The sequence below is a fragment of the Gopherus evgoodei genome, chromosome 22, assembly GCF_007399415.2.
Source record: "Gopherus evgoodei ecotype Sinaloan lineage chromosome 22, rGopEvg1_v1.p, whole genome shotgun sequence".
Taxonomy (NCBI): Eukaryota; Metazoa; Chordata; order Testudines; family Testudinidae; genus Gopherus; species Gopherus evgoodei.
Window position 1 is genome coordinate 5,600,124 of NC_044343.1, and position 14,672 is coordinate 5,614,795.

Below are 14,672 nucleotides of genomic sequence, written 5' to 3' on the forward strand. Positions count from 1 at the left end.
GGCAGAGGGGCTCTGGCAACGCCCTGCAATGAAGACAGGAGCCAGGTCTCCTGGGCCGGGAGATGGCAGAAGCCAAATGGAAGAGCTCCCCACATACTTCTGCCTGCCCCTCCATCCCCGCCTCTGTGAGTCAGGAGCAGCCCAGCCCAGCAGGATGGACACATTGGATCTTAAACCATTTCAGAGCAGCAAGAGCCAGATGGATCCCCCACCCCGCCCTGCTGCACTGGATAGTCACTCACCTGCTGCAGGGAAGCATCTCTGGGGATTCCCATGGGGAGGCAGGGGGTCCGGCACCTCCAGGATCACGGCCCTGCAGCCCTCAGTCCGCAGCTGCAGGACTCGGCAGGCCTGAGGTTCTGCACCATCTGTCGGCGAAAGCAGGCAACAATAGCTGGGATTTGCAGGCAACAGTAGCTGGTGGCTGGGCAGAGGCCCAGGAGCTGACAGTGGAAATGCCAGCCTGGGTGCTGTAGGGAAGGGTGGACAATGGGGCAGACGGGTGCTGACAGCGAGGCCACAGGAATGTTGCTGATCAAAGGAAGGGCTTTAGCATCAACAATCCCCCTCCCGCCTTGGCTGGAACAAACAAATCATCAGGATAAAAGGGGATGCAGGAAAGTTCTGCACCAGGACAGGAAGAGCCAGAGCCCGGCGCATCCTCCTTCACCCTGAGCCCCCAAGAGAAGGGAAGAACAGGAGAAGCTGGACAGGACGCCCCAGCCTAGACCATGCAAGGAAAATGTAATGTGTGTCATGAAGTGGCTAGTATGTAGGTGGCACCATTGCCCTCTACTGGACAGCATCAGGGCTGCTTAACTCTCTGTGTGTGTCATACACCCTATACTGCTAATAGCAATTAGGGATTCTCCTTAAGCTCAAACTGGTGGAGGCCTGGTGCTGTCACAAGAGAAGGAGCCACGTTCAGGCCCCACTGTGACATGCAGCGTAGTGAGCCCATGGACTTGTCACGCTTAGCATCTTGCTAGCGCCCTGCAGCCACGGAGCTTAAGTCATGGTCACGCTATAGAACATACCAGGGAAGCCTCATAATCCCTATCACGGCCATCCTCATGAAGCAACAGATCGGGGTTAACTTCCCCAGCCTCTGACATGCAGCCAGCTCTGGGGTGGGGTGCAGCGGCTGTTGAAAAGCCCAGCACAGCTGAGGGAGCAGTGAGCGATGTGGTGGGGAATGCTTCCCTTAACCTACCTGTAGCCTGCAGCTCACCTGAGACAAACACCTCCAGGGCCCAAGCCAGCAAGCCCCACCCTGCCAAGAAAGCTCCCTGCGGAGCATGCAAAGGGCTTGCGGGACCTATGCAGATGCTTATCCTGCTATGCCCCTAGCTTCCAGTTTATTCTGCTCCCCATTTCATAGGAGCCAGACTGTCCCCCTGCCAGAGACCGTGCACAAGCGGCTGGAAATACCAGCATCGCTCCAGCAGAACTGCCGTCAGCGCTAACGGGGAGTGGGGCGGCTGTCACTGCCAGAAGCCGCATTCTCCAGCGATATTGGCTTCCCAGCTGGTCAGCGCGGTTCCCCTTCTCGTGTGCCTAGATTGTTATCTGCACAGAAAGGAGATTAAGGTCTGTATTATCCTTCCCCTCCTGATGCCCACTTCCTTGGCTACCTAGCGCTCTCCCTTGGCACAGTCACAGGGCTAGCTCGGGCTGGGGAGTGGCCTCTCATGAAGGCCCAGTGCTCCATGCGAGACCAGATATGGCCCTTAGCAGGAGACCATCATGCAGAGACCCTGCAGGAGACAGAGGAGGGGAACTAACAGGCCATTTCCATCTCAGTGACTGAAGCACAATCTCACTCTTTACCCCTTCCGTGGGATACGAAAGAGGTGATACAAAGCCCCCAGATTCACCACTCTCCAGAACAGAACATGACCATAAATGGTACGGGGTGGGACCAAGGACGGGCACTAAGGTATAATTATGCCTGCCAAAGGGGTGGGGGGGACAGGGACCCTGGGAAAAAGGATCTGCGTCCTCGTCAGAGCTATGCATGTGCTTGCTTGAAACGAATGCCAATAAACATCGCACTGCCTGCACTTCGGACTTCTGGTCTTCTGCTTCCTGTCTGTGTGACAAGAACCAGGGGAAGGGAAAACCCCCTAATCACACCCATCCATCCCCATACACACCCCTCTATCGATAGTACTTATATGGCCCCCCTTTTACTGCAGCATCTGTGTGACTCTCAGCCTTTGATGCAAATCCCGAGATCGAGCGCTCGGACACGTAGGGTGTGTGGTGGGATGACGACTCACTGGCCTGGCGCCTCCTGCTGGTTGTCCAGGGAATTAGCTCTTTCCAGCCTGGAGCGCCCTCTGCAGGCCGGTTGATGTCTCGCCTGCTGCTGGCCCCTTGTCCCTCCCGGACCCCGGTGCCCTTTGCCCAGGGGTTCTGCCCACTGCAGTCCCCCCTCTGTCTGGGTCTCCCCTCCCAGGGGAACCCCCACCCCCTATCCCCACCTTGCCTCAGTGGCTACTGTCAGTCACCATCTAGTCCCCGCCCCCTAGGGCAGGCTGTAGTCTGTAAACCACTCATCATCGGCAAGGGGGGGTTGGACCAGCTGCCTCTGCCTATATCCAGGCTGCCCCTCTGCAGCCCTAGCACCCTGTTGTGGGCCCTTAGCTTGGCCTGCAGCCTGGGGCTTTGCTAGGCCGGAGCGCCCCAGCTCCCTCTGCCCTTCCCCAGCCCTGCTCCGCCCTAGCTACCCTCCTCAGCTTCCCAGGCAGCCAGGTCCTGCTCTCTCACAAAGCTAGAGAGAGCGTCTCTTTCCCCCGTCTTTGGCCCTCAGCCCTCTTGTAGGGCCAGCCACAGTCTGACTGGGGCGTGGCCCCCACCTGTGGCTGCTTTCCCCCAATCAGCCTTTTCCCAGCGGCAGCCTGCTCCAGGGCTGCTTTAACCCCTCTGGGAAGGAGCAGGGTGACCACCCTGCTGCAGGTGACCAGACAGCAAGTGTGAAAAATCGGGACAGGGGGTGGGGGGTAATAGGAGCCTATAGAAGAAAAAGACCCTAAAATCGGGACATCTGGTCACCCTCTGGACGCTTCCGTGCAAGGAGCAGGGTGGCGAAGAATCCAAGGGGACGACCCATCTCCCCGTGCGGGCCTCTGGGGCTGGCCCCAAAGCAGAGGGCAGAGGCATCCGTCTGATTAGTCACACAGTTTATTGGCTTAGTTTGGGTGTATTACAAACAACGGGGGCTGTAACTTCAAACGGCTCGTCACAATTAAAAAGCACAGGAGCATGGGAAGTGCATTCCAGCCGAGTCACGCAGCGGGGGGGCGGGGAGGAATGGGGGGGTGGACTCACAGAGGGACCGCCCTGGACACACAGTGGCTGGGAAGGGGCCAGGCAGATGTGGGGGGAAGGGGCTAGAGGAGGGGGCTGCACACCAGTCTCCCATTCGGAGTGTGCTGGGTGCCTGCTCTCTCCCCCTCAAGCCACCCCTACCCTGATCCAGCTGAGGAATCAAGGGCCCGATCCTGAGCCCATTAACAGCAGCAGCGGAAAGCCCATCAGGAGCAGACTCGTAGGCTGGTGTCTGGTTTAAGACTGGAACGTGGGGGAGGTCTGCCCCGTAGCGTAACTCCCCATCTGCCCCATGTACAGACTGGGGGGCTGCCCCCAGACCAGCAAGAGCTCCCGGGGCTGGACTAAGGCTGGATCCGTGGAGCCCTAGGAGCCAGATCCCCACCCAGGAGGTGGCACGAAGTCAGCTGATTCTTGATAGCCACTTGCCGTGGAGGAGGGGACGCAGCCTGGCCCCACCCCAGGCTGGGACGGAACCAAAGAAAGGACTACAGGAGGACAACGTACACCTGGCAAGGGCAGCCGGGCAGGCAATGTCACTCTTTGTACAGCTGGGTCACTCTCACACCGCCCCGCCACCCCCTTCTTCCTCCCACCCCCCTCGAGAACAGACATGATTACACAGAAAGCCCCAGGGTCTGTAAGGTTATTCTTCGGCAAAGATCTCAGCCATGTGGGCTAAGACTGTTGGTTAAGCAAAAAAACTGAGGGGTGGTGGAATCGAAAGCTTTTCCCGGGTCCATCTTGGATTGCACCAAACCCAATGCTGGGGAGCCGGGTGCCTCTTTCAGGGGTCACAGGGGGAACCTAGTCTGTACCCCAATCCCAGGGGAGAAGCAGCTGTGATGCTGCTGTGTTCAAAGGCCAAGGGTCGGAGGCTGAGCACTGAAAGGAAAGCGTCGGCCTCCATCTGCCCCTGGAGAAATGATTGTCACAGGCTGAAGGGAACCGGGCAGCCTAGTGGGGAAAAAGCAGGTGACTAACCAGGATCTGCTTCTGTGGATCCGGCCCTCCCACCGCTACGAGAATCTTTGAACGGGAACGTGAGGAGACTGGAAATGGAACCGGCTGCAGACGGAGGACGGATCCCTGGTCCAGCAAAGAACATGTGTAGAGTTACACACGGGCTTTACTGCTTTGCTGGATCGGCGCCTAGAAGAGGCAGTAACAATTTGATTGTAAAATGTAGTCCCTGTTGATCTAGACCTCGGGTTGTGATGTCTGTGTGAGTGTAGGTGTGCGCGCGTGTGTGCATGGGCACATAATTTTTAACCTCTTGGTTTCTATTTGGGGGCCAACTTCACTGCTGCCTCTGTCTGGGCCCCTCTCAAAATCAGTGGAGCTAGGAGGAAGAATGGGCACGGCCCCGGGTGGGTATATTCCCATGGTCACGGCCCAGGGTGGGTATATTCCCATGGGCACGCAGGCTGCTACGTGTGTTGTGCCCCAGGAGCTTTGCCACGAGCCCGAGTCCTCTTCGGACGACTGACCAAAGAAGGACTAACGCCAGGGATGAGAACCGCCGACAGATAGTGGAAGGGTGTGAAAACCCCAGCTGGGTGTGGCAGGGAGTAGCCGTGGGGTGACATCAAGCACGGGAACCTATCAAGGGGAAACGCTCTAAAAGCAAATGCTACACAAATCACGGGGGAAGAGGGGAGATCATTATGTGCAGTCAGGGCCTGATCTTTGGTTAATCCATGAGAGATCACATTAGGGTGAAATTTACCCCTCTGCAGAGAGACAACAAGTAGTCTTGGCACCTGCTGAGTCCAGTTAAGCCTACAGGGCACGTGCTGTTAATCTTGCCCAGTGGTAATTTTCACATAACAGAGAAGCCAGGATGACGTCCCCCTTCATGCCTGGGCAGAAGATGCTGTTGCCAGTGGGCAACACCTGGGTGAGATCAGCCTCTAAGGATGATGTGAGAGAACAGGGTGAAAACCAAGGGAGCTCATGGCCACCTCCCCACACTTTATCACTTCCCCGTTAACTGACCAACCTGGTGTAAAGATGGCGGCGATGGCACTGATGCACCACACCTATTTACACCTATTTACATCAGGTGAGGATCTGGCCCCATAGTGTCTAGAGCTGGGTGAACATTTTCAACAAATAAAAAGCATTCATCACCTCCCAGGGCCAGGCCCTCCGAAGGCGTAAATCCACTGGAGTCAATGGAACTGGGCTGACTTACTCAAGATGGAGATCTGGCCTCAACTTGACCTGGAGGGAATTTGGCGTGATTTCCGCAAACACGCCCACAAACTTTTGTGTTTGTCTGCCTGCCAGAAAGTTCCTGGGAAGCTCCCGGCTCGCTCACACACGTGCAAACATGTGCTCCGTGCAGGAAGCGTTCCCAGGGGCACCTCCTCAAATCCCTTCCCTCGGCCCCGCTCGTAACAAATTTCACGCTCCCGCTGGAGGGCAGAGGCAATACCAAAGATTCCGGCCCACAACCTGACACCCTGCTTAATGCCGAGTTCCCCGAGCGTTTCCACTGAGCGTTCGTCGAACCGTTTCCAGTAACGAGCAAAACTGTAATAAAGTCTGTCTGGGGCGTGTGGGAAAAAGGTCTAAAGTCGGATCGATAAATGATTCACTGCGGATAAATGACCCAGCTCCAAGGCATCCCTGACTCTGCCGTCCCGAACCAAACACTAACTGGGCGCCAGCTTTTCCTCGCACAGTGAGCGCTACATAAGCTGCAATCTCTAGTCCTGTCACTAAACCTGCAGCTCGTCCTATTTCAGCCCGTCACAGCAAAGGAGACCCGAGACCCACACGCAGTAGCTTTGTCTGTCTAGCCGGGAAGTCTCACCACTAGCACCGACCCTGCATTCTAGTGGCACCCCTGGGTCATGGCCCATTGACTGGTTTGTCCTGCTGGATGGGGTTTACCCTGTACTCCCATTGCCTCCCCTATGGAGCCCAGTAAAGGGCCGCCCACTCGGACGGGGGCCCAAACGCAGTGAGTCAACAAGCTGCCTTTGGGGGACTTGCAGCACTGGCTGTGGTGGAGCAGAACGGCCTCCCGGGTCCTGCTCTGCTGCAGAGCCTGGGGCAGATCCTCAGCTGGTGTCAGTGAGCTGGCGTCGCCCCCCTGCAGTCGACGGCGCTCTGGCAGTTTACACCAGATGGGGTCTGGCCTGCAATTCATCGGGTGCGATCACGGGAGCGAGGGGCTGATCTCGCCACACCCACAGCGCTACGCTGCAGGGAGAGTGGGTGCAAGCAAAGAGAGTCGGGATTAGGGAGGCATCTGTTCTGAGGAGCTCCCTCGCGAGGTGTTCCCGAGAACGGACGTCAGCCCGGATAAGAATCAGAAGCTCCCTGGCGGTGGCTGAGGCCCAGTGGCCAGCTACAGACTCGAACCAGGAGCAGCAAAAGAACTAAAGTTTCTCCTGCTCTGAGCCGAGCAAAGCATCACCACTCACTTCGCTGCTTTAAAAACCAGGTGCTTTCCTTCAGCAGGACACAGTTAAAGAACAGAGATATTCTGAGGGCGGAAACCTCTGTGAGTGACCCCCCAAGCTCTGGGGTGGACGCACACCAGTCAGCGGGTAGCCGAGAGTCGAATCCAGCCCCATCTCTTTACTTGGGGGAGGGGGAAATTCTGCTTTCAGGTACAGCCGGTGCAACCCCATTGGGGTCAGCAGGCCTGCACAGGTTCCAAGGAGGGCAGGACTGGGGTCTGGTTTAGGGGTGTCTCCAAGCAATTGAGGCAGCTGCCAAACTCTGCCCCCCTTCAGAGCCATTTATCGGGTCCCTTGCTGGGCTCCTTGGCCCCAAAGTGAAAATCGTTTTGCTTTGCCAGGGCCAAATGTGCTGAATAAGCAACTGACTCAAGGGGACCCATCAATGCCACTAGGTGATGCCAAAGGTGAATCATAATGCACCCACCCATGCAGCAATAGGACATGCCCAGGGATTGGAGGGCTCAGACTTTGTCCAGATGAGCATGTTGCGTGGGAGGGCTGCCCTGGACTGGGAAGGTGACAGCACTGATGCTATGGGGCTGCCGGTGCTGAGTGGGTGGAGGTGCTGACAGGGGACGAGGGCCCTACCTGTGGCTAACCAGGGCTCCACAGTTTAATGACCATGAACATGTCCAGAACTACCCTCCAGAACTCCCGACGAGCAGTCCCGTCTCCCGCTGGCCGAGACTTGGGCCAACCTCTTCCAATTTCACCCATCGTCCAGGGCTGGGAGCATCTCGGTCAACAGCGCAGTGGCCGATATCCTTACCGGCATGGTGTCTACAAGGGAAACGTTCATGCAAGGGGAGACGCAGTCAATGTCCTTCCAACCACCTCGCCCTGTCATGGCCTTGTCATTCCAGCAGAGAAAAGCCAGCTAAGAAATGAAGGAGCCGCTCTTCTGTAGAAACCAGCAGAGGACATGACATCACAGGGGTGTGGGAGCTGATAGGCCCCGGTTCCAGCATTCAAACCAGCGGGGTCAATAAAGTACCTTAAGGCTTGTGGTCACCACTGTAAGTGCCAGACTGAGAAGTTCCTTCAGAGAAGGAGTGACTCCGGAATGACCGATTCTGCTGCCTAGAAATCCAGCAGGGACCTGTTTATTTTTTACACTGCTGCATTTTTCCGGAACTGAGCGTTGCCCCTGGCACCACAGGAACGATCAACTTTAGGTGTTGAAACAACAGGTCCATCTCACAGCCCACCCCCACGGACCATGGCCAAGCTGTGTTGGTACGTCACACGCGTTTGCAGAGGTCTCCTCCCCGGGGAGTGTCCTTTTCCTTTTGCCACAGAAACAGTCCTTCTTGCGGCTGGTTTGAAGGCTCAGGTCAGTGCTTACAAACTCTAAGCAGCAAGATCGGGCCAAATTTAAGTTCGGCCCAGCAGCTCACTTGCCGGCCGAAACCTCTGCTTCAAACTTCTTCTGCAGCTGTGGTTTGGGGCGCTGTGTCTGTGCATTGTTGGGTTTTCCCAGACCTGTCATCGGAACGAACCCAGGGTGTGGGGGATAGTTAAGCTGTCGCTGGATAGGCAGGCCCTGTCGGCTGGCTGTGGCCTCATCAAGATGATACAGGAGCTTCTGTCTTGCTGGAGCAGGTGGCCGGGGTGTTTCTAAACCGTGGCCTGTTGACACCAGGACATGTGGAGAAAGTGCTGGGACATAGGTGGCCTCCCTCCTTCCCCTTCCAGAAGGCCTGAAAAAACGTCCTAACAACAGCCAGTTCTTGAAGAACCATCTAAGGAGGCTTCTTAGTCCTATGACCCTCTCCTGAGCCCCCCCATCAGTGAGATCAGCTCCAGCATCCTTTGGATAACAGAGGAGGGTGTCATTTAACGAGGGGGAAAGCCATCAGTAAAATTTAAAAAACGGGAGTCCTACAGGCGGGAGAGTTCCGTGATGGCCATCCCCGGTGGGCTGAGGATCTCTGAGAGATCCCACCATGGCACAGGGGAGTGGGATGTGGCGGGGGAGAGACAAAGGCAGGGGGAAAAATAAGCGTGTATAATAAATATAATATTCAGCGCCGGTGGCGTATTGCATGGAAGCGGACGTCAGACGAGCGATGCCGCGGCCGGGAGATGGTGCTGCCTATTATACACTTTACAAACACTGCATTTGTTTCCCCAGTCTCTTAAGAAAAAGAAGTTGTGTCTGGTTAAGTAAATAAAATCCTGTGTCACTTGGAGTTTGTGGGTGGAACCTAGGGAACTATGAGGGATGGGGCAACAGAAGGTGGGGGAGGCAGTCCTTTTTGGCTGTACAATGGAGCCGGCAGATGTTTCACATCACCGTGCAGCATTTGCAACGCTGTTTCTTCATGTCTAGGTCCTGATCGGCCCCCTTGGGATCCGTGATGTTGGTTCCTGGCATCTCCCCGACCTGGCCATCTTCCTTCTGTGGCAGGGCGGCCACGGGCTCCACGGTGCTGCCATTGGGCGGGGCATGGTCCTTGCCCGTGCAATCTGCTGCTCTGGCCACTGCGGGCTTGTTGTCAGCATCTTCAATCACCACCAGCTCGGCCTTGATGGTGCCCCCCAGGCCCAGCACCTTTTTGGTCTCGTCCTCGTCCTCCACGTTCTGGTAGCCCATGAAGATCATGGTAACTGGCTGCTCTTTGCTAGGCTCTGCCCCTTCACCGGAGGCCAGGATTCTTGGGCTGTCCACTGGCTTGGCTTGCACCCCAGTGATCTCCTTCCGGGGCGTAGTCTTCTGGCTGGGCAGGTTGCTCCCGGGACCCCCCTTCTTGGCCTCTTCGTGCTCCTTGGTCTTCGAGTCCCTCTGGGAGACCTCGCTCAAGTTCACCTCATCTGCCTTGTGGATCAGCTCGTCCACCTCGGAGGAGCTGAGAGGTTGCACCCCATTCTCGAGGGCTCCATCCTCCATGTGGACTGCATGCACCACTGCGGGAGAGACAGAGAAGACAGTGAGGGCTCAGAGGAAGGCCAAGGGGACATGTGCCAGGCTGATTTAGAGATGAGAGGTGGTGCCTGGATCTGGGATAGGCTGAGACGAAGGCTTGGAACCAAGTCAAGGCTGGGGGCTTAGGTTTCAGATGGCAGGAACCTACAGAGCTAATCTCACATTATCGCTTCCATCTGAAGCTGGCTGCAACTTGGTTTAGGATCTGACCCACACCCAGAACTCCCCTTCTGGATCAGGCAGCTTTTGAGCCCTTCAAAGAGGCAGCCACGCCCCATACTCTGCTGTTTGCTGCACCCTCGACCCAATCACCAGAAACAGCAGTTGTCATCCAGTGACACTCCCAGGTCAGCATTTGCTACCGTCCAGGGAATTATTCCTTGGGCGAACCACAGCAACCCCCCATCTACAGTCAGGTGAAGAGAAGCAATGGCTTGTAAAGCAGTGCTTGGGGTGGATCACACCCACAAAGGAAAAAACTCTTTAAACAGGAAACCAGACTTGGTCAGCTAGAATACATCCCCAGATCATCCTCAGTACAGGGGTGACGACCTGGGGCATCTGTAAGAAAGAATCCCCACCCCTGAGATTAGTATACGTAGCCACTAGGTGGCGAGACTGCTCCATACCAAGGCATTTGGGTTTGATTTCCCCATGGGGGTGAGGACATGTTATCCCTATGGAAGGTGGCTCTGCTGGTTATTATGTGGCTAGCTTGGTGCATCTCTTTCCAGGAGCCAAGGGTGCGTGCTGCTTCGCCGACTGCTGCCCTGAATAATGCGAGGCAGCGAAACAGTGCAACCCACACACAGCTCGTGGCACAGGCCAGGAGAGAAACCCAAAGCACCTGATCAGAGCAAAATTAGCAGCCTACAAACCAGGGGAGCCCCAAGCTCAGAGCTCCGTCGGCATCCCGTGGAGTTGCTGTTACAAACCTATTGAAGCAGAAGACACACCCAAGCCCAGTGTGTGGAGTAGGTGTAGGCCAGGGTCCGTTACCAATGGAACAGGAAAGGTCGCAGCATATCCTCGGTAAGAGCCATTCACGGGGACTGACGTTCACTGAAAATGGGGCTGTGTTTGCCCATCGATTGTAAACCGATCCCCCAACATCTGCAGAATGCTACAAGGGGCCAAGTGACTTTTAAAGGCGCTTTCGCTTGTTTCAGCCCCAATGCCTCCCTGCACCCGCCGGGCGACAAACAAGACCCCAGCTGCACTTGAGTGAAAGAGTCTGAACCTGTTTGGGTCACTCCCGTCACACCTCAGCTGCCTTGCCCAGCCATCCACGCGGCTTCTGCCACACTGGGAAGGAGTGAGGGGAAGGCTGCAGGCAGCAAATCACTAAGGCGTTCAGATAGTTAGTGCCACCCTCTTGCTATTCGCTCACAGTCCCAGGAAGCGGCTGTCAGCTGATGCGGTGGCTCAACACAAAAGGCAAAAGATATCTGCAGTCGTGGAGGCTCTTAACGAGAAAGCAAGGTAACACAGACCCCAAAGCATTTTAGGAAGTCAGGTCTTATGAGACCCCATTTCACACATTAGGGAAACTGAGGCACAGGGCAAGGAAAGCAACTTGCCCCAGGTCGCACAAATTAAGTAGCAGAGCCAGGGACTGAACTGGACCCAGAGTCCAGCATCCAAGCCATGGCACCACACAGCTTCGACCTAAACCATGTTACCTCCCACACATGTCTATGCATCAACTCTAGACTATGTCATGCATCCTATGAATCTTTCCTCCATTTCCTGGGGCCGCCCCGGGACATGAAAGTGCTTATCTAACATTCTCCAACGCGCGAGAGAGAATCAGAGCAATGCAGGGCCGGAAGGGACCTCGAGAGGTCATCAAGACCAGCCTCCTGTGCTGAGGCAGGACCAGCTAGACCATCCCCGACTGGGGTTCCGTCAACCTGCTTTTAAAAACCTCCTATGACGGGGATTTCCCAGCCTCCCTTTGAAGCCTGTTCCAGAGCTTAACTCTGCTTATAATTAGAAAGTTTTTCCTAATATCGAACCTAAATCCCCCTTGCTGCAGATTAAGCCCATTACTTTCTTGTCCTATCTTCAGTGGACGTGGAGAACAACTGATCACCATCCTCTGTATACCAGCCACCCTTCACATATTTGAAGATTGTTATCAGATCTTCTCTCTGCCGTCTTTTCTCAAGACTAAACGTGCCCAGTTTCGTGAACCTTTCCCCAGAGGGCAGGTTTTCTGAACTATTCATCATTTTTGTTGCTCTCCTCTGGACTCTCTCCAATTTGTCCACACCTTCCCTAAAATGGGGTGCCCAGAACTGGACACAGGATTTCAAATTAAGCCTCATCAATGTCAAGTGGAGCAGGACAATCACCTCCCATGTCCTACATCCCACACTCCAGCTAACGCACCCCAGAACGATATCAGCCTTTTTCACAGCTGCATCACATTGTTGACTCATATACAATGTGTGATCCACTAGGACCCTCGGATCCCTTTCAGCCGTACTATCACCTCACCTATTCCCCATTTTGTAGGTGTGCATTTGATTTTTCCTTCGAAAGTGAAGCACTTTGCACTTGTCTTTGCTGAATTTCATCCTGTTGAATTCAGAGCAAGTCTCCCATTTCTCAAGGTCATTTTGAATTCTAATCCTGCCCTCCAAAGTGCTTGCAATCCCTCCCTGCTCAATGTCATCTGCAAGTTTTATCAGCATGTCCTCCACTCCAGTACCCAAGGCATTAATGAAAATATTGCCAGTGCCGGACCCAGAGCTGGCCCTGCAGGATGCTGCAAGAGACGCCCTCCCAGTCTGACAGCAAACCATTGAGCATGACCCTCTGAGCATAGTTTTTCAAGCAGTTGTGCACCCACCTTGGTTTGGCATGATTTGCTCTTGACAAATCCCTGCTGGCTGTTCCTTAGAACCCTATTGTTCTCCAGGGGCTTGCAGATCGAATCTACTGGTTCCGGGAGAGCAACATCTCGCTGGGTATTTGGGTGGGGACGCAGGGCGTGGTGGCTGCTAGCTGCTAACCCTGAGAGGCTGGTGCCAATGACTCACTGCAGCCATGGCAGGGGGCCCATCTGCCAGTCGCCAGGAAAGCTGAGGACCAGTAGACAGCAGTGAACGGTCACTGGCCCTGCCACCAACAGTGACGCTCCTCTGGCAGTGCCTACAGCCACCTTCTCCCTTCACCTCCCTCTTGGCCTCCAGGATGCCTGGGGAGGGAGGGAGGGACACTCCTTGGGCCCGTACCTTTCATCTCATCCTCGTACACCTTGACCCCCTGCAGGCAATGATTCTTGGGGAGCAGGGTGGTGCTGGACAGGACTTTGGTCTCGCCAGTTACTCTGTCCTTCTCCACTGTGATCTCGACTGAGTACATGGCTGGGATACAAACAGGACAGTGAGAGTTAACCCAGCCCCCGTCTCCCACCCCGCTACGAGGCTCCAGTGCTCAGAAGCAGGCAGCTAGCGTGGGGGGGGGGTGTGTGCATGATAGAGAGGAGGGGGTGCCAGTGGGCGAGCTCGGAGATGTTAGGCGGGGAGAGGCGGGAGCGTGCGTTCCAGCAGGGAGGAGTGCGTGGCAGGCAGCCCCTACGTCCCAGGCATGGCCTTCCCAGCAGGATGTACATTACCTTCCAGCACCCTTAGTGCCCGGGCCGTTCCAGTGCTGCCGTGAGCTCCCTTACCTCTGGGGCTGTTCCATGCCCCCTCTTGGTGGCTGATGTGACATTGTGGACAGAAAACTGCTTCCATTGTCACCTCTCTGTCAGAGAGCCGAAGGATGGGCCTAGCTCGCCTCTCTCCGCTGAGCAGCTGGCCAGCAGGATCGGGCCCCGCCGAGGACTCTGAGCAGGGATCTGACCCTCACTCCAGTTTTGTGCATTTAGTAAAAACCCCAACTTTCAAATTCAGTTGTAGTAAGAATGGCAGGAAAGCAGCTGCTCTCGGATTCTCACACGGATGCAGGCAGCAGAAGAGAATCTAGGATTTGTTTCTGTCAGTCCATTGAGCAGATAGGAATCGAAGATGCACAGGGCTTGGCTTCTCCAATGAACAACCAGCCCCAGGAACTCAACTGCCCTCTGTCCTGTGCTCTGTGGCATTATTCCCCCCTGGGCAAAGTGGGTGCAAAACAGTCCCCCAGCTGGAATTCCCCACTCCCGCGGCTGGGAGTGTGTCACCCCTGCTTTGCATAGGTGTCCGTGACAACACAAGGCGGTGGAAAATCAGGCCCTGGGACAGATTCTCAGCTGGCGTAAAATGCCGTAGCTCCAGTGGCATCTGTGCAGCGCTTCCTGGCTTTGGGCGCGTCTGAGTTCCTCTGGCGCTTCGACCGCTGGATCCCCGTCGCTGAGAGCGCCTCGTACCCAGCTCTCACATGCTACACCTGGACTCCGAGGCCTGCTCTGTCCCCTTCTCTTGGTGGCTCCTCGAGGGAGGCTTGACCCATACTCACCTGGCTAAAGCCAATCATTTGCAACAGGAATGTAGCTTCTCTTTCATGCACCATTGCTAAGCCCCGTTGTACTTCACCTGCAAACACCAGAGCGCCTGCAGAATGGCGGCATGGACCTACGGAGAGCCGTGCTGCTAAGCGCTCCTAGCTGAGCTGTGCTGGCTTGCAAGCAGCCTTTAGATTAGCCAGCCGGCTTTATCTAAGCAGCCAAGCTGCAGTGGGGGGGTTAGACGAGCCATGCTATGAGTCAATGTGTCCTTCCCTCTGAGCCAACAAGCCACAAGGAGCAGGAGGCAAAGAAAGAAAGAAATCAACCCACGGGAAAGTGAGGGGATTTCTATCAACAGGCAACCCGAACAAGTGCAGCTGCAGTGTGATTTCAAATAATAAGAGGGTAAAAGGGTAAGGCCAGAAACAGCATCTCAGATTATATAAATAACATTTCTGCCTCGGGCTTGGAAACGAATTGAGCTGGATGGATCGCG

The 14,672-nt window shown here is 55.6% G+C and overlaps 1 protein-coding gene across 5 annotated transcripts in view; it reads right to left on the reverse strand.

The window, feature by feature from the left end:
• Positions 1–3,168: 3,168 nt before the first annotated feature.
• PALM (paralemmin) overlaps positions 3,169–14,672 on the reverse strand; it is a 63,500-nt gene continuing 51,996 nt past the window's right edge. For 3 of the 5 annotated variants that reach the window (XM_030540159.1, XM_030540158.1, XM_030540157.1), the window contains exons 8-9: positions 12,981–13,112; positions 3,169–9,719 (exon numbers count right to left, since the gene is read on the reverse strand). In XM_030540159.1, the coding sequence (XP_030396019.1) occupies positions 9,100–9,719; positions 12,981–13,112 (752 nt within the window). In that variant the 3' untranslated portion in view covers positions 3,169–9,099. The remainder of the gene's footprint in view (positions 9,720–12,980; positions 13,113–14,672) is intronic. The other 2 variants (XM_030540161.1, XM_030540160.1) reach the window with 1 other exon arrangement.